This window comes from Manis pentadactyla, chromosome 4, assembly GCF_030020395.1.
Source record: "Manis pentadactyla isolate mManPen7 chromosome 4, mManPen7.hap1, whole genome shotgun sequence".
NCBI classification, from domain to species: Eukaryota; Metazoa; Chordata; class Mammalia; order Pholidota; family Manidae; genus Manis; species Manis pentadactyla.
In genome coordinates, this window is record NC_080022.1 from 135,555,874 (window position 1) to 135,577,879 (window position 22,006).

General features: G+C 46.3%; 1 protein-coding gene across 2 annotated transcripts in view; it reads right to left on the reverse strand.

Annotated features, from left to right (window-relative positions):
• DNAH2 (dynein axonemal heavy chain 2) overlaps positions 1-22,006 on the reverse strand; it is a 94,536-nt gene that overhangs the window by 19,641 nt on the left and 52,889 nt on the right. For both annotated transcript variants that reach the window (XR_008997173.1, XM_036896153.2), the window contains exons 43-66: positions 18,601-18,819; positions 18,252-18,369; positions 17,913-18,049; positions 17,206-17,343; positions 16,958-17,116; positions 14,734-14,886; positions 14,454-14,545; positions 13,941-14,139; positions 13,568-13,792; positions 12,576-12,680; positions 11,717-11,905; positions 11,421-11,506; positions 11,155-11,285; positions 10,856-11,005; positions 10,357-10,524; positions 9,940-10,100; positions 9,544-9,683; positions 8,292-8,424; positions 8,049-8,188; positions 6,680-6,890; positions 6,345-6,461; positions 6,040-6,181; positions 5,190-5,359; positions 4,859-4,975 (exon numbers count right to left, since the gene is read on the reverse strand). Coding sequence is in view for 1 of the 2 variants with exons in the window: in XM_036896153.2 (XP_036752048.2) it covers positions 4,859-4,975; positions 5,190-5,359; positions 6,040-6,181; positions 6,345-6,461; positions 6,680-6,890; positions 8,049-8,188; positions 8,292-8,424; positions 9,544-9,683; positions 9,940-10,100; positions 10,357-10,524; positions 10,856-11,005; positions 11,155-11,285; positions 11,421-11,506; positions 11,717-11,905; positions 12,576-12,680; positions 13,568-13,792; positions 13,941-14,139; positions 14,454-14,545; positions 14,734-14,886; positions 16,958-17,116; positions 17,206-17,343; positions 17,913-18,049; positions 18,252-18,369; positions 18,601-18,819 (3,600 nt within the window). In the remaining variant the exon portion in view is untranslated. The remainder of the gene's footprint in view (positions 1-4,858; positions 4,976-5,189; positions 5,360-6,039; positions 6,182-6,344; positions 6,462-6,679; positions 6,891-8,048; positions 8,189-8,291; positions 8,425-9,543; positions 9,684-9,939; positions 10,101-10,356; positions 10,525-10,855; positions 11,006-11,154; positions 11,286-11,420; positions 11,507-11,716; positions 11,906-12,575; positions 12,681-13,567; positions 13,793-13,940; positions 14,140-14,453; positions 14,546-14,733; positions 14,887-16,957; positions 17,117-17,205; positions 17,344-17,912; positions 18,050-18,251; positions 18,370-18,600; positions 18,820-22,006) is intronic.

Sequence of the window (22,006 nt, forward strand, 5' to 3'; positions counted from 1 at the left end):
CAAATCACCAGTCTGCCATCTTGTGGCCGTAGGAACTTGGGTAAATTGATCTCTCTGAGCCTCAGTTTCCTCTTGTGCAAAATAAGAATAATAACACTTACCCTACAGAGTTGTTGTAAGAAGGAAACAAGATAAAATATGTGTGATAAGATGACTTTTCTTTCCCTTCACTCCACCACTCTCCTTGAGCCTGGAAACTACTTGGTAATGAAACTTGAGGCTGGATATGAGGCAGGCCTCTTATAACATAATATACCACCCAAGACACATTGGCAAGATAGGATCAGATAGCACAAAAATGACTGCCACTCCATGCCAGAGGTCAGACCTTGAGAGAGGAAGAAAAAGCTAGAAATAAACCCAGGAGCTGTTGGAGGGAGGAAGAGGGAGTCTATCCAAGAAGAAGGCCCAAGTCCAAGGTCCCACAGCAGGGATGGGGGCCTGGGAAGAGATTCACCTAGCAGGGAAGCCTCCTTCAGCTCCTCACCACCCTGCAGGCTCTGCTGAGGTTGGGATGTATCACTCAGCTGTAAACTAGAGGACTGAACGAGCCTCTTTCAGGACCCTGTATGTGTGCCTGGCTGGTGAACAGTAATTGTGCCTGGGTACATACTGGGTCACTGTCCTTATCATCATGAGGAATGTGGGTCTGGCATTGCACTTGATGCCTGGCACATAGTGTGCACACAGTACTCTGATGGTTTCCTCTCCTGCTGCTCCCCAAGGGGAGAGGCAGCCTGCCTGAGTGCAAAGACTCTTCACATCCTTCCCTGCTTTACTGAGTGAGCCTCATCCGGGTTGTTGTAAGCATAAATGTGGATTGTAGCACGATGCCTAACACAGGAGGCAAGCAGTACCTGGCCCAACAAGGGAGGCTGATATCCAAGATCTTGGAAATGGGGTCTCCAAGAAATAGTCTTTAAAGCAAAGTGGAAGTTTAAGATGTCACCTTTGAATAACAGGATGGCTTATAGGTCAAGCCTTATTAGTAATCTGTTAGAAGGCATTAACCTCTTGAGAAAGAAGCCCCAGGAGGGGCTTGTTCAGCTGGGCACTCAGATGAAACACAGGCTGGGAGCCTAGAGGGAGAGGGGCACCCTGACCCTGCACATGTGGGTTGGGTTTAACCCCAAAGGAGGCCAGCCTTCCCAGTCTTTGCTGTGGAACACCTGGCATCAGGTTCACGTGGCCGCCACCTGCTCTGAGTCCTTGCTCATCAGCAACACTCTGATTACGGGTTGGCTTCCTGTGGAGATTTGTCTACCGGGAGGCAGCCAGCCCACTTGATGGCTCCACATTCCATTATTTGTTTTTCATGCGGTGTTGTCCTTACTCTTTTTTTCATACGTGAAATATATGCGCAAGGTTAAAAACCCAAATAATATAAAAGGGGTTATGATGAAAAGAGTAGTCCTCTAGCCCACCTTTTCCATTTCAAGTCCCATTCTTTCACAGCAAATTTATTTTAACCATTTCTCTTTTTATTTCTTTTTGTAGTTACCTCCGTATCTCTGAATATGCTTATGCAACTTTTAAATATATATATATGTATATAATGTTTAGTTTTTAAATTTTTGCAATTTTAATCTTTTCAACTCAAAAATCATTATGAAAAATTTCAATCCTAGGAAAAATAATAATATAGTGAATACCTATATGTCCGTTACATAGATTTAACAGTTTTTAACATTTTGCCATATTTATTTTGTCTGCTTGTTTTTTGCCAAAGTATCTTAAATTACAGACTCATGAAATTTCAAGCCTAAATACTCCACAGTGAAGCTCTAGAAAAAAATAAGGGTTCATACATAGTCATAGCACCATTATCACACCTAACAACATCTTTGTCTTCTTTTTTTAAAATAATTTTTCCCATTTATATCTTTTTTGAAGCACAAATCAACATTCAAAAGGAACAAAAGTGTATACAGTGAGAGATGTGTCTTTGGGCCCAGCCCCCATGCCCTGTCCAAGAGGGAACCACTAGCACCAGTTTCTTGTGGAACTTTCTAGACGGAGTCTGTACACAGAGTCCATCAGTAATAAAGAAAATATAAGCATTGTGAAGGCAGGGCCTTGTTCACCACTGAATCATGGCACAGCTCTTTCTTTTTTATTATAATTTTGTTAATTTTGTGAATAAGTAACTTAAAAATTCAAAAGGCATAAGGGCATGAAAAGTTCTCCCAACCCTGCTCTCCATTCACCCAGTTCACTTCTTGAGCCAAGGTGGACAATGTGACCTGATCTTAAACATTCTCCACACATACAATTACTGCATATCCTAGACTATTTCTGGGTTTATCAATTTTAAACTATTTCTACTGACTCTACGCTATAATAAATGAGATTTAATTCCCTCTGCCTCCATACCACCATCCCTTTCTCTATATTTTTAGTAGTTTTAGTTCTTCTCCTGGTTACCTTTATAGCTTTAAATAACATATTAAAACCTTGTTTTATTTTTTCTATAAAGCATTGTCCAATATTTCCATCACCCACACACACCCCTATATCTACCTCCCAGCCTTGTTAGCTGTGCTTTTATTTTTACCTTGTCAAGGTGGAGTGGCTGTTTCTGTGGTTTGGGGACTTTAACTTAAGAATCTAGAAGGGCGTCTAGATTTTTAACTCATAAAAGCAAAATAATTTGATTTCACATTTTAATTTATGTGAACTTTAGTTTACACAGGGATTTAATCTTTGATATTTAATTCTCCCCCCTTGGGTTTACACTCAAATTTGTGGACTGTCTGTGTATTGTTATTATTGTAGCATTTTAATCCTGTCAGTCTCACTGCACAACTGTGTGGAACAATGTGACCAGATATAATTTGGAATGGGAAATAAGAAAGAAAGTGATTTCAACCTGAGGTATACAATTGCCTTGAAGTAGATTAAGAATCTATTCTGACCCATTTCAGAGCCTTCTGGGGCAATTTCTAAGCTTGCTGTATGTCAGAATCAGGCCTAGGGAAAATAGGTTTCCAGGGTTCCAAGCAAGTAAGTAATGGCTAAAACTATTTTCTCAGGATTTGAATTGCTATGCAGTATAGTTGGGCTCTGGGCCTCTTCCCAGGCCTCTGCACCCTGGTGCCGTGTACAGGCTTTCCCAACACTGACTGCTTCTCACAGGGAAGCTCTCAAAAATGCTGATTTCCAGTCTTTGCTGGAGATTCAAGCTTAGTTGGCCTGGGGTGGAGCCCAGCATCAGCACCGTTCTATCTGCAAGCAGCTGGATAGGTGGGCCTGGTTCTGAGGTTCTATTAAAAGGGACATTTGGCTCTTACACTCACTGCACAGCCTCTTTAGTAACAAGGGAGAAATTTTGGTTCGCTGTCTACTTACTCTTACCAATTAGGGGTTCTCAAGGGACCCCACACTGGGTGTTACATAAATGTTTGTCCAGTGAATGACGTTGTTGGTGGCTGACCCCCGAGGTCCCATTTTTCACATGTGAAGGGAACTGTCTCTCATTATTTGGCCCAGGATATGATTCCTTGGGGTGAGAAATCTTGCCAAATGGATTGTCACACCTCTGATTATTCACTCTCAAAAAAGAGAGAATAAAAGAGTGAAGGTTCCCTGAGAAAGTGGGAGGTTTCAGTGGCAGTGGAGGAGCCTGTGCAGACAGAAGCCCACTCGCCTAGCCTGGGTGACTCTGCACAGGCGGAAGCAGAAGAGACCTCCAGAGCAGCTGCACTTCTGACAGTAACGATGCCACAGGAAAAGACAGTGATGAACCATGGTGGCGATGGTGTCAGGAAATGTGGTTCTGTCAGTAACTAGAAAGCCATTTGATCTCTCTAAAGCCTGGGATCCTCATCTGATAGGAGGAGGTTGGACCTGGTGTTCTCCATAGTGGGTTTCTGTTAAAACATTTTGAGATGGTGTGAACAGCTTCAGTTATATAAAAATTTAAAACTTCCATATAGTTAAAGATTGCACCAACAAAGTTTGAGGACTAGAGAAGATAAACAAAATTGGAAACAGTGAATATGTCCATCAAAAAGAGAAATGGTTAAATAAATGATGGTACGGCCACCCACTGGAATATCACGCAATGTAAAAAGAAAGCAGAAACTCTTTATGTATAATATGGGACACTCTTCAATATATATAGGTAAATAGACAGGAAGGTGCAGAACAGTGTGTATAACATAGAAATGTGAAAAAAGAAAATTTGCTTATATGAGCAGAGAACCCCTCTGGATGGGTAACCAAGAATTTGTAATATTGGTTACTTTCAAGGGAGCAGAGCTGGTGGCTAGAGAACAGAAGATAGGAGAGACACTTCTTACCAAATACTCTTTTGTACCTTTTGAATGTCACAGCATGTCAATGTATTACCTATTGAATCAACAATAGAAAAATTAACTGATAGGCCCAAAGAATTTTGAATTCTTGATAATAGCGTTTTACATTCTGCCGCATTTCAGCTTCTGGGTTGTCTAGCCTGCTGCCTCCTGGAGGACCCCGTGCCCCCACACGCCCTCACATTCTGCTGGGTCCACAGCTGCCATGCGCCCACCCTTGCTTTACCCCGCCCTCCCAAAATGACACAAAGGCTGATTTGTCACACCAATTTCATCAGTTACTGTAGCTCAGGGCCCATCTCCAAAGGCCACGACTGAGGCGCCAGCTCCCAGGTCAGCCTCAGGAAGGGCCCCTGGGGGCCGCGCCCTCTGTGCCTTGTAACCCTCTGCAGTGGCCTTAGCTTTCCCAGGGCAGAGAGTGGGAAGCAGACGCAACTGTAAGGGAGCAGGGAGTAGAATTAGATGGGGAGCAGTAAACAGCAGTTAGGCACCCTGGAAATCAGGGAGAAGGGCCACTGTGGAAGAGACAGCAAGAGGCTCACCTCCCGCAGCTTCTCCTGGGCCTCAGCCAGCGCCGCTTGCTTCTCCTGAAGCTGGGCCAAGGCAGTGTTCATTCGGGCCCGCTTGGGCTCCACCACCCGGTACAGCCGCCCGTACAGCTGCGGAGACACAGCCAGGCTGCAGGGCTGCACACCTACTCGCTCACCCGCCAGCAAGCCACCCCGCAGAGCAGGAAGGAACCTGCAGGAAGATCCCCTGAATCTTCCACTCCCCAGCCTCGCTCTCTTCCCAGGCCTGCCTCCCTGCTCCCCACCCCACAGCACAGCTACCCACCCCACTGCACTGCTCCCCACCCCGCCCCAGCCCACTTACCTCCATGGCCCGAACCCACATGCAAAGGGACTTGGCAGCAAGTGAGACACGGCCAATGATGTCAGGCTGGAAGTCAGGCTGGGCGCAGTAGGCCCCAATCTTCTTCAGAACCTTATCTGAGATATTGTCTTTATCAAAATGGATCAGTGACTTGATGAAGTTCTGTTCCCCTGTGGGATGAAAACTGGGGGCCTCAGCCAGCGGGCCCTGACCCACTCTCCTTGTCCTCGCCTCACCTCTACTGCTTAAGCGGCTCAGCTCGGTTCCCAAGGCCAGACACCTGACCTCATCCTGAGTTCCTTCTGCTGACCTTGCTCCCCCATCTGAAACCTCCAAGCCCCCAGGCCCCTCCAGTCCTCCTAGCCTCATCTTCCATCACTTACTTCCAATACTCTCAGCTGAGCCAACTCACACATTATTCTTTCTGTATCATTCTCTGCACTTTCTTCTAGGACAGGGCTCATGAAACTATGGCTGGCAGGCTATATTCAACCAAAGGAACTCAAAGCAGATAAAAACACAAATGCAAAACAGAAAGATTCTTGTTTTCCATTTTCTGATTCTTGTCCCAAAAGGACAAACGCATTCCTGCCCTTGGATTCTGAGATAAATTCTTATATCTTTATGACAACCCCCCACCTCTTTCTTTTCTTTTTGCTTAAATTAAGATAGAGTCATTTTCTGGTACTTACAACCAAAGAATCTTAACTGATATTTATGTCTTCTCTTTCCTATTAGGCTCTATATGCTCCTGAGGGTTGGTACAATGCCTCCTTCATGTGTTTCTCCAAGTGCCTGATGCACAGCAGACGATTAATAAACAATAACGAAGGTTAATTATCTAGATTACCTAGCTGCCTCTTAGCCTCTGTCCAAGTGGGCTCATTGCCTCGAAGAATCATGACCGCCTGCATCACTATCTCCACTTGGGCGGGGGGCCGTCCGTAAGACTTGATCTCGCCTATATCCTTCTTGTTCAGAGACTCCAGGGCCTGAGAAAAAGAGCAGGGCCAGGGCCAACTCAGGCAGCAAGATAGGTCCTTCCTGGAGACAGCACCCAGCTGAGGCACCCCCTCTTCTTCCCACTTCCCCAGGGACTTTGACAACAAAGAAGGCTGGCTCCATTTCCATCCCTGGGCCTTCCTGTCCCAATACCCGCATGGCCTCTTCCAGGGCTGGCAATGCCTCTTCTAGATCCTTCTGGGCATTGTCAGCCAGGGCCTGGCACTTGACTTCCTCAACGGCAATCTTCTCACTATTGGCTGTGACGGCCTAGGGGATGAAAAGAGAATAAAGGTTTCATCTTCACCTTGGGCAAAGTTTGGGACACCAGTGTTGGTGGTAACAGTAAAAGGTAAAGCTAAAGGAAAGTTGCAGAGTGGAACGTGCATATCCTGACATAGTAACTGATGGAGCCTGGGAAGCCTCTCTGCCCAGTGGGTGCTGATAGCAGAGGGGCATGAGAGGCAGGACCGGGTGGGGGGTGCCACCTTCTGCTGCTCATCCGCTTCCCGCTTCTGTTGCACGATGATGACCAAGTACTCCTCACACTGTTTCTGGAACTCAGCCACCTTTTTCTTGGCATCCTCCAACTCCAGCGACATCACTTCCACCTTTTCCCGAGTTTCATCAATCTTAAACAGTCCTGTCCGCAGCTTGTTGGCCTGGTCCAGCAGCTCCTGCCGCTTCTCCCCCAGCAACCTGGGGACAGAGAAGGATGTGGTGCTGGAGGGCTGGGGGGCGCCCCACTTGACGTCCCTTCCCAAAGTGGCTTGGACCCTTGCCTTCCTTTCTGCCACCGCCAGGGTTTTATCATCTCCTGCCTGGACCACCACTAACAGCTTCCCGACTGGTCTTCCTGCCTCCAGACTCTCTTGGCTCTGGTTTACTCTACACCCCGCTGTTTCACCAGCTTGCTAGATACTGTTTTCCTCACACCACTCTCCTACTTGAGAATCTTCCACTTTCCCACTGTGCAGCAGGCAGGGGGGCTGCAGTGAACCAGAAAACACAAAGCTGTCCCAAGGGGGTGGCCATCCCTCATCTCCAACCTGTTTTCCCCATGTGGGAATGAATGTGGGCTCAGTGTTGCCACAATTGCTGATTTTTAAAGAGAAGCTGGAAATCTGGATTTTTCTAAGGTTTCTGAGTTTTAAATGTTGGCAACACACTCAAAAAGTTTTCAACATTGTACAGCCCAAACATATTCCCTTTGTACTTCCCTTACGTACCCAGGGAAGGCAAGGACTTTATTAACTGGTAGATTGCAAGTCTCTAGAATAGTGCCTGGCACATAGTAGGTGCTCAAAATATATGTGTTAAATGAATGAATGAATGTTGATGATCATTAGTAATTCAAATGGGTTTTTCTTCACCTTGATTAAAATATTGAATCCAATAAATGGGGGTTTTTTCTTTACATTTTTCTTATATTCTTCACAGCAAACTATTACTGTGTTGTGCACACAAAAAGACACTTGATACAACTTAATAAATGAATATATAATTCTTGGGAATGGTGGAAAGCCTACAAGACATTAAAGGCAGAGAGGAGGGGACAGGCCTTAGTATGTATATTATGGGTATTTATGGCAATGACACAGCTGTATTATGGCTGGGAAAAGAAACATCATTCCAGAAAATAAGGACAGAGAGGGAGGGGAGGAGGAAGTCTCAGAGATGGCCACTCCCCCTAGAAACCCCATCTCTCTTTTATCAACTTCCTGAACAGAATTAAGGCCCTTTGTATCTCTGCCATTCCACATCAGCACCCAGGTGACCAGCTCCTGGATATTTCACCAATTGCCCTTGAAGACACCAAGTTCCCCGGCCCTCCATGTCTTCTATTCTTCTTCATACTTCTTATAGCCAGACACGAGTTCCAGGTAGTTGGTGGGTGTGACATAGTTGTATCTTCGCAGTTCCAACAGCATCTTCTGGGAATACTGAGCCACTGACCAGTGCATGGTGACAAAGATCTGGGCCACTTTCCTGTGGATCTGAGACCACAGGATACAGGAAGTCAGACAGAGAGTAAAGTCAGATGGAGAGCATAAAAGGAGGGAGCTGGGAGTGAGCCAGGAGACGGGGAGGAGGGCTCACATTGTCATGAGGTCCCAGGTCCAGGCCCTCAATGGACTTCTCAGCCACCTCGAGCAGTGCCTCGCGGGGCCACTCTGAGAACCAGTTGATGGTTGTGCAGTTCACCAAGGCTGGGTACTGGCGGATCCAGTTCCTGGGGAGGGTGTGGAGAGGCAGTTAAGTCCATTTGAAGACTCGGCCTCCAGCTATTGGCTTCATCACAGGTCCATCTGCTTTCCAGGAAACTAAGTGCCCCTCCTCGTGTTCCTGTATTTCCTTGTCCAGATTTTGCTCCCCTGAGAGCTATTTCAGGGTAGTATTCAGGAGCAGGTTCTGGGGTCAGAAAGACCTGGTTCCATGCCTAGGTGTGGATCCTGCACAAGTGAGCTAACCTTTAGGATGTCAGTTTCCTTATTTCTAAAGTGGGAATAACAAAACATACTAACTAGGGTTGTTAGTGGATTCAGTAAGTTAACACATGTAAAATGCTTAGCACAGCACCTGGTACATGGTAAATACACCATATACCATAATATTAAAAAAAACAAAATTGTGACCCAAATGGCCTCTCCGCACAAGTTCTTTGTCTTCCTCACACCTTCTGTTACCCTTAAAAATCATACCAAGAATGGATGAACAAAAAGTACATACATGCAGTGGGATCTTATCCAGCCTAAAAAAACAGGGAATTTCTGATACATGCTACACCCCAGATGAACCTTGAGAACATTATGCTAAGTGAAATAAGCCAGTCGCAAAAAGACAAAAACTATGATTCCATTTATATGCAACATCTAAAGTAGTCACTCATAGAAACAAAGTAGAATGGTGGTTGCCAGGGGCTGGGTGGTGGAGGAAATGGGGAGTAGTCAAAGGGTATAGAGTTTCAATTTTGCAAGATGAGAAAATCCTAGAGACCTGTTGCGCAATAATGTGAATCTGTTTAACACTAGTGAGCTGTACACTTAAAAATGGTTACAACGGTAAATTTTATGTTCTGTGAAATTTTTAATACCACAATTAAACATTAAAAAAAAAAAAACCACCCCTGCCAAAAAAGGACCAACCCAAACAATCTTCATACTCAAAGGGAGTGAACAACTCCTATGTAAGCAGGAACTTCCTGAAAGAAAGCAAGGTCTACAGAAAGGAGCTGGAGCATGCAGGGCGGGAGAGAACGGTGCTCTTGCAGAGAAGGCAAGCACGCAGCAGAGGACCGGGAATGTGCAGGGCTGTAAGGGGGAGGGAGGGACAAGGCTATGCCAGGAGTCACCTGAAGGGGTCGCCCACGGGGCTGAGGCAGAGAACGATGTGCAGGTGGTTGCGCACGCGCTCGATGAGGTAGGCAAAGAGACTGTCAGAGGACTGGGGCACGGGCTCCGAGCGGGCCTGGTCTATGATTTGCGTCTGGATCTGCACGGAAGCCACAGGGGTCAGGGAGCTGCAGTTTCAGTGGCAGAACCGGAGGGCACAGCAGGTGAGGCTAGCCTGACCAGTGGGGGTCTTAAAGCAGCTCTGTCCTATAGGGGCCTTTGAGGGAAGACAGCTGATGAGAAAGAGCTCGTCTACCTCATGGATAGAGAGGGGCATATTCTGGGGTCCTGCCTCTTCAGGGGTTAGTTGGGAAGGCCCAAGAACCAACTGGTAGAGGGTGTGGAAGGGATCGGACCTCTTCAAATTCATCAGTCGTGTAGAGATTGGGGACCTCGCCCGAGCTGAGGATGTTGTTAATATCCTCTAGGAATGATTCGTCAGCAATTTGAGTGTCCACGAAAAGGAAGGACGTGGCCTTGAGCTCTACCCCAGCCTGGTGGTACAGACGCTTGATATCTGGGCCAGATGAGGGAAGGAGGAAGAGGGGACAGGCAGACTCTTCAGATTCACCATCCCATCCCATATTACTCTTCTGAGATTCAGAAACCCTTCCCCACCTGCAGCATGTACACAACACCGCCCTCCACCCCACGCGAGCCCGGCACATCTCACTCTCTGGCTTCCTTCTCTCCTCTCTCTTATCACACAGGAGGTCAGGCATCTGAACTTTCACTCCTAGCCCCAAACCTTCCCGCTTTCGGACCCAGCCTACCTTCTCGGAACTCCTGCTTCCGATAATGTTTGGTGACCTCAATCTGGAAGGTGACGTACTCGCAGATGGATGAGGCCAATCGGGCCAGACTCTGGCGCCCGCTGCCCCCGATGCCCACCAAGAGTATGTTGCCCCGAGGCTGCCCAATGACCCGCACAATCCGTATGACTGGGGGATGGGGGGTGAGGGTGATGAGTTGTCTGAGCAACCTCAGGGGACCTCCAGGCCCTGAGCTAGGGATTGGGATGCCTGCAACTGAAGGGCTGAGAAGTATGGGAACAGAACAGTGCCTGGAGCCCTGCTAGCAATTCAACTTTAACCTTCACCATGTCCATTAAGCATCACCATCAAGAAAAAGCCCAGTCATTGCTACAAAGGCATCTGGGAAGCCAACTTCCAAGACTTCACTTGGGAGAAACCTAGGAAGAGATCCCTATTTCCTTGGGAATATCCCATAACTGGGATTTTGGGGATGGGGATGGAAGTAGGACGTGCTCACTGTGTTCAACAGCCTCTCGGAAGAGTACCAGCTGCATTGGCACAACAGTAGGTGACAGGTTGTACTCATTGAGAGCTGTCTCCATAGCTGCCTTCAGCACTGCCAGATCAGTGAGGTCTTCATACACCTTGGGCTCCCTCAGGAAGTCCCCTGGGCCGTGGGAAGAGGGGGCCAGAGTTCAAACGCCTGGTCCTCCCTGGACTTCCCCAAAGGGCCCTCAGCCTCAGGACTCCATGCCCAACTCTCCTTCCAACCCATCTCCACATCTTCAGTCTACAGCAGCCACACTCCCAGCTCACCAAAGATAGGGGAACGTTTGTTCGGACAAAGATTATGAAATGTGAGATCAAAGAAAGAGCCGAGTTTGTCATTTATGATGCCCACGAAGGCTTCCATGTCTGCTGTATCCACCAGTCGGTCAGCGAAGACTCTGTTGGGAGGGAGTTAGGGTGAGATCTGGGAACAAAGAGAAGAATGGCCCCAGGGATGGAGCAGCAGGCAGGGGTGGAGGCGGGGCTTGGAGCAACCTGACGAGCCTGGACCTGGCGGGGCACAGGCTTCTCACCTGAAACACTCATGGATCCAGAGTCGTGTGATGCTAGACTTGGTGTCGTGGAAGTCCCTGTTGGCTCGAAGCATGCCCTGGAACACCTAGAGAAAAGGCCTGGCTGTAAGATGGAGGGAGGGGAGATGGTCCCTCCAGAAGTTTTAGAGATAAGACCAGAGAAAGCAGCATTCTAGAATGGGGGGGATTTGGAGAGTGTGAGATGCTATTGAACACCAGGGCTTACAGTGAGGAGAAAAGAATGCCTCCAAGAAGGCTGTGCTGGGCAAACGGGGCCAGGTCAGGTGGCGTTTCACCTTGGAGATGTCCCGGAGGTTGAAGAGGTAGTGGATCTTGGCGGGTGTGGGCAGGAAGCGCTGCACCACGGTGTTGTACATGTCCCAGGTGGCCTTGGTCACCACATTCCCAATGGGCTTCACCTCCTCCTCGAAGTCCTGAAGCTTCTGATTGATCATGGTGCCAAATATGCGGATGATCTGGGACTCCTAGAAACGGGCCTCAGACTCACTTTTCCAGGTTCCTGGCCTTCCAGCCAGGACTGGGACTGGGGCGAGGTGAGTGACACAACTTAAAGAAGCACCAAAAAAGACCTCAGAAATCAAGATAAATAATATTGTAATGCAATATGTGAAATAAAACTTAATGCAAAATACTCATGGTGAACAAATACCAGCATTTTAAATGAAGATGGGATCGGTATTTGTGATTTTTCCTTTTGTCTCAGGCTCTAATATGGCTCAGTGAGGCACTGTATACTGATCTTGAATTTATTTAAAGTTTTGGTGTTTTTGGATCATGAATTTCTGCAGTTAACTTCTTAAAAATATTGCATTAAAATGTGGTACCTCTTCATTACTAAGGTTTTTTTGGCGCCCTTGAGTGCCTCGCTTGCCTCACCCTAATCCTGGCGACGCTCTCAGCTCTCAGCTTTGTAGGATCTGCCTTCCTTAGTCTTTCTGGGCCCCACTGCATTCTGTGCCCACTCCAGAGCCAGCAAGCTACACTTTCATCCTGCAGCCCCTCCGTATATTACAGCTCCCTGCATGCGACCCCACTCAGCTCCCTCAGCCCCCTCCTTGATCTGCCTCCTCATTCTCGGGGACACGGACAGCTGGCCTTCTGTGGCACCCCCACCAGCCCCCATTAGGCCCTCACTGTTGGGAAGGTCATGTTGATGACGTTGAAGCGACTCTGCAGCCTTGGGGGGATGACAGTCCGTCCACCCCCAGGAGGGCCCATGGCAGCCATCAGAAACACGTCCTAGGAGACAACGACGAGAAAGACTGGTGGGCAGAGAGTCTCTGGGAGCCAGAAGGGGGAGAGCAAACAGAGGGACAAATGGGGGCAGAGTGAGCAGGAAGAAACATGGAGTGATGGGGGCAGGGGAAGGGGAAGAGAAGGAAGGTATTAGGGACACTTTTTGTAGAATTATTAAAGTAACGTATTTGTATTTATTTCATCAATATAATTCATGTACCCAAATGAGAAAATAGAGATAAGGTAAAAAAATATTTGGTTCTGTCTTCTAAACTTCTTTTGTTCTTCTTTTTAATGTATATCTATATCTGTGGTGTGTGTGTGTGTGTGTGTGTGTGTGTGTGTGTGTGTGTTCTTTCTCAGAAACATATGCATATATTGATTATTAGGTAAGTGTTTGAGCCTGAGAGCCAGATAGATGGGCACCCCAGAAATCAGGCTGGAGTGGCTTTTGCCCATTGATTCAGGAAAAAGAAACAAACAGGGTGCTCAGAACACTGTGGGAGGAGGGTGAGGACCGAGGGGAGACACCTGCATCGGAGGTGAGGAGCAGAGATCTGATGCCATGGAGGCAGTTGCTGAAATGGCGGTTGGCAGAGTGGCCTGGACAGGGGAGTGTGGCTGGGGGCACGGAGACCGTGCAGGCGGCATCAGGGTTGGCATGTGAGCCATGTGGAGTAAGAGGCCTGGGAAAGGAAGACAGGATCTTTTGGTCACAGAGTGGAAGGCAGGGCCAAAGAGGAGAGTTAACAGGAATTGTTAACTTAGGAGCCAGATGTCTGTGTCCTGAGAAAGTCACAGGATCCTTTCCTGGGGTCCCCATGCAGCAGGGACTGAGCCGATCGTGACAGGGAACAGAGGCCTGAAGAGTGGAGTCTCAGGATGCTTACTCGGATGTACTTGACGGTCTGTTTCGCACGATCGTACCAGAAGCCATAGTCAATCCAGAGGCGAATCAGCTCCAGGGGTGACTGGGACCCAAATGCGTCCTTAGCTGGCATGTTTAGATCATCCATGAAGGTGATCATGCTTTTGCCCCCAAACGGCACATAGACACCCTTGGTTCGCTTCTCCACCCGGCTCTCTATGATGCTTTGCACATTATTGGATGTGGTCTGGTGAAAAGGGTACAGAATGAGTGCTCAGGTCCCCCAAGAGAAACACAAAGTTAGAGAGTTGTGTCAATCAGGCACTTGGATCCCAGGACAGCAGAAGGGAGGGAGAGCGTAGGAGCTGCGGCCTGGCCCCAGTCCCACAACACACCTGCGCGGACATGTTGACAGTGAGCACCGACCACTGGTTGGAGGGCAAGGACTGCAGAACGCTCTGGGCGATGGAGGTCTTCCCAGTCCCCACGGGACCCGCCAGCAGGATGGGGTTCTGGCTGGCCACCAGGGCGCTCACCAGGTAGTTATAGCGAACAGTGTCGACAGTGGGCACCATGATCTTATAGAAGGGGGAGCTGGAGGGGAAGGGAACTGTGTCTCAAGGATCACTGGCCCAGTCTGGCCCAGCTCTCCCTTCACTCCGCCTCCCAGTGCTCATCCTCCTCAGGCATCACCACTGTCTAACCACCAAATGCTTTCTGCGTGGCCTGGAGAAAGGCATTCTCCTTAAAGACCCTTGAAGATCCCGCTTCCATATTCAAGAGGTTATCTCTGTCTGGGGATGGACGCTCTCTCTGCAGCTCACCTTGGCTTCTTGGCCCCAGCTCTGTCACCATCTCCCACCAACCGCAGCCCCGAGCCAGACCCGCCCCCTGGGCCCGGCTCTCACTTTGGAGGGTAGCGCCAACTCTTTGGGAGCTTTTCCTCAAATGATACCCAGTTCCGTATCTTGGGGTCCACAAAATATTCATACACTGTGTTCTAAGGAGAGAATGTGTGTGAGGTTATCAAAGCCTTCCTTTAACTCTCCCCAGTGCCCAAAAAGTGCTCACAGACCACTGGGTGGAAGAAAGGGCTGGGTTAGCAGGTTGAAACTCAATCAGAGTCTCTGCATCAGGGAGACTGATGGCTTCTGGGAAAATAGGACAGCTGGGTTTCAGTGCCCTGACCTTTTTAGGAAAGGAGCCCTCAATCTCTCGGAGGTAACTGTCGATCTTCTTGCGGCCCTCCTCATCCACAGAGGCACACACAGACCAGATCATGCTGAACACAAATGTCAACTCTACCATCACCGTATGATTTTCACCATCAGCAGGGTTCACCTGGGTGGAAGGAAAAGGCGAATATCTTAAACTGTAAGAGATGGAGGAACCTGTTTTGGCAGGTCATCACTAAGCACTAAGGCTTAGTTTTCCTCCCTTCTTGGGTCTGTTTGGAAAACCACATGGCTGTAGATAAGCCTAAACCTAAAACATTTAGATAAACCTGGAACTTCCCGTAGCTCATCAGTTGCCCTGAGTTTCTTCTCTGCTGTGTTATAAAGACGCAGCATGATCCAGCCAGGCCATGTCTACTCTGAAGAAACACCCAGGGCGTTCTTCAGAGGAGACAGGTCCAGGGACATTCATAATGACTTTGTTGTAACTGAAAAAAAATTAGAGATGACCTAAACGTCCACCAGCAGAGGAATGGGAAAATAAAATACAGGGTTCTACCCTGGAATAGCATACAGCAGTTAAGCAAAGAAATTAATCTGCATGTAGCATTATAGAACTCAAAAACATATTGCTGATATAGTAAGCATATTGCAGATGTGATATAAAGCATGACACATTTTTTAAATACCACATTTTCTATGAATACTTATGGGCTTGTGTGTAAATATGTATTTAGAGAAAAGGTCTGTGATGAACACATACAGACATACTACAGTAATTACTTGGCAGAGGCGGGAAGTAGACCAGGATTGAAAGGAGAGAAGTGATCAAAAAAGGATTTCAGCAGTACATGAAAATTTTTAATTTTTAGAAAGGAAACTAGATTCAACTGTTACTTGTGTAGTTAAAAATTAGATTTTAAAAGGTACCAACTTAATAGCAGAAACAGCATATTTAGAGCTCATGCTCTCCACCCCCAACCCAGAGGGTGTATGGCAGGTGCTGTTCCTTTAGAGGGTGTGTGGTGCACAGGGGGCTGTGCAGACCAGGCTGGGCGGCCTTGGGGAAGGTGGCCGTCACACAGATAACTCACTCATGTGATCTCTAACCTCCTCCATGAAACAGCCACAGGCCTAGGAACAGGGAGCTCCTGAGGAGAGGTTCTAAGCTAAGATACCTGCAGCTACAGATAGTGTGAGATACAAGATGCTGTCCAATCCAGAACACTGGACTCAGTCTCACAACAATCCTCAATTCTTAAGAGGTTGGGAATTGTGTTGAGACTCCCTTGTCTATCATATTCCATCCAGAATCCTTGGTCTGTCTATCCGGATCGCCCTAACACAAAACATATCTCACCATCCTCCTCCTGGGCTCTTTGCTATCCTGAAGAGGGTGTGCACGCAAACACCACCCCACCACCCCGCCCAGCGCAGCTGGGCCCAACTCCCACGTCTCTGTATTTTTACAAAGGCTCCTCTCTGCATCTAGAAGGCCCTCCTCTCTTTGCTCCGTTCTTCAGTGTTCTCCCGCGCTGCTTGCACCCTGCCTGGCCAGTCCTCCCCAGCACCCGGCTGCCACCAGGGCTGTTCCCATTGGTTACTGTGCAAGTCATCTGCACAGTTTTAATCTACATGAACTGTACTATGAATGACAGATATCGTTATAAATCTTAATTGTTATATAACTTTAGATTAACAGCTTGTTGTCTGGCAATGTCTTTAAAAACAATTTGAACCATTTCTAGGCAGTGATTTAATCTCAGAAAAATACCCAGTTTTGGTCCTTACTCCATAATTCTAAACTGAACAAAATTTTTCTTAAATAGCAATTAATCTGAAAATTTCTCAAAACCCTCATCAGATTAGGCTGGGAGTTCATTCCCGCAGAAATGGTATCCCAAGGCCATGCATATACCAGGAGTTCATATTTATTTTTTTGAAAGGATGGAGAAATGAAGAACCAAATGAACTATCTTAGCTCCTAAAATACGGGTAGGAAATGACAGTGAGATTCCAGCATGTGCTGTGACCAACCACAAGTCCTTAGTCCAGCCTTCCCCCTTGTATGCACACACACACATGTGCGCCCTCACTGCCTCCATGGCTGGTGAGGCCTCCCCTGGACCCACCCGGGCCTGGTGTTCAGACTGTGTCTCAGACACACTGTTCCCCTGCAGTTGTCCCTGGCAGGTCATGAGCCCTTCTTGTCTGGCCCCCCTCCAGCCCCCATTCACCCCATTCTCCAGCGTGGCCAGAGCTGAGTACAGCTTGCAGAGGGCAATGATCCCACTGTATTCGGGCAGGGGCACCAGCTCGCTGCAGTTGTCCTTCTTGAAGGTCAGCATCTTGTTGATGAACTTTTCAAACATGCGTTTTAGGGGCTCTGCCTCAGCCTGTAGTGGAATAAGAAGGGGCTGTTTATTCGTTCTTGTGTCCCGCAGGCCACATGGGTTACCTTCCCTCTCCTTGATTCCCTTCATACCTTTGGCCTCTTCTCCAACCATGACTGAACATAGGGCTTCCAGCCCAGGTCAGTGTAATCTGTGTAGACCATCCCACAGCGAGAAACGGTGGCTGGAGAGGCCACTGCCAAGTTTTCCACTTCGAACAGGAGAGACACCTACAATACACAGAGTTAGGACCTCATCTTTCCCTCCACCCTGCCCCCATCAGTAATAAGAACACCCAGAACTCCGATGCCCCAAGGTGTCTCTATCAAGAACCAAATGTGGCAGGATGAATAAAGACAAAGACCTAAGGTTTACAAATGATTTGCTTTTTAAAATAAATTAGAGATTACTGAAAGTTATCCTTATGGAAAATCACTCTCACATGCATTATCTGAATGGGTGGGAAAGGGTGGACTTTACAGCCCACGAATTTACAACCCTGGGCACACAAGAGCAGATTGTCCCGCCTGTGTCTGTAGAAACGAGGCTGAGGAGGGCCGCCTCAGTCTACACAGGGCTTCCTAGTACGCAGAGTTCTTTTACACAACTGTCACCATCCACAGCAGACAAGGCATGTTTTTCTTCAGTCTCTGGGTTCCCAGAATCTGGGCATCCTCCTGCTCAGCTCTCGCCTGTAAGACCTCCTCCTCCCTCCAGATTCCCCTGCCCTTCCCCTCGGCCCTGCCTCCTGCCCTCCAGTTTCCACTACAGAGACCCGGGAGTCAGCACACCCCCGCACCTGCTCAGGCATCGCAATCCGCTCTCCGTTGATGAGGGTCAACACTTTGTTATCGTCCATGACGGAGTTCATGCTCTCAATCCACAGTGTGTCCACAGGGCCATCAAAAAGGATCCACTTCTCATCTGGCTTTTCATCTTGGTAGGAGATGAGTGATAAGGAAACCAGTGCTTTCTCACCTAGCCCTCCCTCCACACTCACCCCCTCGGAGATGCAAGCAGACACCTCCTTTTATCTCAGCATTTTTCCCCAAATTTGGGTTTTCCATCCCCAGATTGCCCCTCCACCCCTCAGGAGGTTCAGACATCTGCTCGCCCCTCCCCATGATCCTTTGGGTACCTGCACATGCCGTCCGCATGATGCTGGACAGGACGCCATCTGTCCACTCATTGGTATTGAGGTTGTATTCCCCATACAGCTCCCCTAGGGACAGTGCCTTAGGGTTCAAAGGGAACTCCTAAAAATGACACAGGAAGGGGTTTGAGCTGCTGGCCCACACAAATCCCAACACCTCCATTTATTTCCGCCTCCCTTTATTTCCAGGTATTTGTATTTGCTGCTTGTCTCTCTCCTGTCCCCCAGGCCTCTCCCAGGCACTGCCCTCCCTGTCACTGCTTTCTTGCTCCCAACCTCTGCTGCCTTCTGCTACTCAAGTCTCTGCCCGCTGCTTCCCTGTCCAACTCCGTACTCTGACAATGTTGAAGTTGGGGTCTCCAGCACGGCACAGGGAAGACAAGGAGGACTGAAGAATTCGCCACAAGGCAGTCTTGCCGCTGCCCGAGCAGCCCACGATCATGGTGGAGTGGCGGGAGTTCTTGGTTTCATACAACTGGATGACCTTGGTGAGCGTGAATGGTGTGGTCTGCAGGCCCATTTCTCGAATCTCCTGCTCAATGGTCTCCTGAAGCTGAGAGGAAGGGAAAATACACGAAGTGAAAGGCAATGCATGGAGCCTGCAAAGGACTTTCAAAAGCTCCCCGTGCCTGGAGGTTGACGTCCAAAGTGTTAAAAATGGCACCAGGGCCCTCTGTATCTTGGGATTTCATTCCCTGGGAAGCTGGCCAATTGCAGAGTTAAGAGATTGAGTTCTGGAGTCAGCCAGCCTGAGTCCCCAGCTTTCAGCTATGTGAACCTGAATAAGTTACTTGTCTAAGTCTCAGTTTCCTTATCTGTTAAATAGGAGGAATGGGTGCTACTTTCCTTGTAAAGTTGTTGTATTAGATAAGAGAGTCAACATAAAACACAATGTCTGACATGCAGCTCTACAGATTTTTTTCTATTATTCAACAAATATTTATTAAGCCTCTACAGAATATGCCAGTGTGCTGGGTGCTGAGAACAAAGTAGAGTTTCATTCAGCTGCAGAGCTCATAGTCTGATAAGACAGCATGACATTAAACAAATCACTGCCCAAGTTAAAAAGTAAAGCTTTCAGAACCATAACCATATAGATCAGTCCCAGAAGAGTGTGACATTTTAAAACACACAGCCAGTGTAAACAAATTTCAAATAGATACAATATCTTTACTTGTATCTCTCAAACACTGCCAGGAAGCCTCACCACTACTATTTCCTTCCTTCTGAGAATGAGCTTTATTAGTATGTTTGCAAATGTGCATGTCTAGCATCATGCCATAAGTTTAATATGTTGCATTTTCTATTTATTCAGGTTAAAATAGACTCCAGTTTCTTCTTTGACCCATGATTTATTTAGAATTGTATTGCCTAATTTCAAATATTTGGGCTTTTCTAAATATATTTTGTTATTGATTTCTAGTTTAATTCTATTGTGGTTAGAGACCATCCTCCATATAATTTCAATCATTTGAAATTTATGGGACTTAATGACCCAACAGATGGTCAATTTTGGTAAATGTTCTGTGTGTACTTGAGAAGAATGTATGTCTGCAATTTGTTGCATACAATGTTCTAAATGTATCAGGTGAAATCTGGAAAGCATTCAGTTCTGTGTCCTTATTTTGGTCTGCTTGTATTTTCAGTTTCTGAGAGAAGAATGTTGAGATTTCTCACTAGGGTTGTGGATTTATCTATTTCTCCTTTTAGTTCTGCCAATTTTATACATTTTGTAGCTATATTATTAAGTACATGCAAATTTAGAATTGTTACATCTTCCTGCACATCCTTTTATCATTTTTAAATGTCCCTCTTTGCCTTTAATATTCTTCTTGCCATAAAGTCTAGTTTATATGACATGAGTAGAGTTACCATTGTGATCAGAGAATGTGTTCTAAATAAATTCTTTTGAAATTTTTGAGGCAGATTTATGGCCTTTATATGGTCAATTTTCCTAAATATTCTATGAGCTTGAAAAAATGGTTATTCTTTAATTATTGAATGCAATTGCTATTGATGGCTAAAAAAGTCTAGATTGTGTTGGTCAAATCTTCTATATCCCAATTGATTTAAAAAAATTTTAATATACTTATCTCTAATTCAACTCCAAATGCTGCCAGTTGATTAAACCTCTCAAAATGTTTATTCACATCAGGTATCAATTTCTTCTTCTTAAAGAAGTCCCCCTCAAGCCTTCAGATTTGCTCCAAATTGGACCGTCTTCTCTCTTTGGTGCACAACCGTCATCCTATGCCCTCTATTTTCCTCTTTCTTGGTACGTGCCTGCATCTTAGAGTACATCCCATCCTCTATGTCCAGCCCTCTCAGGTTTGCTAAGTAAGTCACAATTTCATTTGTTTCCTATGTCTAAAAAGTTTTTGTTATCTCCTCTTACATTCTCCCCATCCTTTTGGGTATCTCTCTAGAGTAGTTGTAATAGATTTTCAGAAGAAAACAAAATTGGTTTAACCCACCTCCTTTACCTGGTAGTCTTCTCTCTCTATTGAGTTGTTGTGGGGTTTTTTGTTTGTGTACTTTTTGTTTTGTTTTACTGGAAATTTATACCTCTTAATCCCCTTCACCTATTTTACCCATTCTTACATACACACACCTGCTTCTGTCAAACACCTTTGTTCTCTGTATTTTTTTAGTCTGTTTCTGGGTTATTTGTCCATTTGTTTTGGTTTTTAGATTCCTCGTATAAGTGAAATCATATGGTATTTGTCTTTCTTTGTCTGACTTATTTCACTTAGCTTAATGCACTCTAGGACCATCCATGCTGTCACAAATGGCAAGTTTTCATTCTTTTGTATGGCTGAATAATATTCCATTGGGTATATACACTACATCTTCTTTAGCCATTCATCTATTGATGGACACTTTGAGTCCATATCTTGGCTATTGTAAATAATGCTGCAATAAACATAGGGGTGCATATGTCTTTTCAAATTAGTGATTTTGTTTTCTTCAGGTAAATACCAAGAAGTGGAGGTACTGGGTCATATGTTATTGCTATTTTTTATTTTTTGAGGAAACACCATACTGGTTTCCATAGTGGCTGCACCAGTTTACATTCCTACCAACAGGCGTTCCCTTTTCTCTACATCCTCACCAATACTTGTCATTTCTTGTCTTTTTGATACTAGCCATTTTAACCAGTATGAGGTGATATCTCATTGTGGTTTTGATTTGCATTTTCCTGATGATTAGTGATGCTGAGCATCTTTTCATGTGTCTGTTGGCTTCTTTGGGGAAGTGTTTATTCAGTTCCTCTGTCCATTTTTAAATTGGATGATTTGTTTTTTCAGTGTTGAGTTTTATGGGTTCTTTGCATATTCTGGATTTCAACCCTTTTCCAGATATATCATTTGCAAATATTTTCTCCTATTCTGTAGGTTGCCTTTTTGTTTTGTTGATGGTTTCCTTCACTGTGCAGAAGCTTTTTAGTTTAATGTAGTCCCACTTGTTTATTTTTGCTTTTGTTTCCCTTTCCTCAGGAGATGTATCCAGAAAAAAATTGCTAAGGCCAGTGTCTGAATGTTCACTGCCTATGTTTTGTTTTAGGAATTTTATGGTTTCAGGTCTCACATTTAGGTCTTTGTTGTTGTTATCTTCAACTCTGATATTTTTTATTTATATTAATTTTATTGTTTTTTTTCAAATCCATTTTGTTTAGAAGTCTTTTCTTCATGGATCATAGTTTCAAGCTTCTCTTTTATTTATTTAAACATATCAAATTT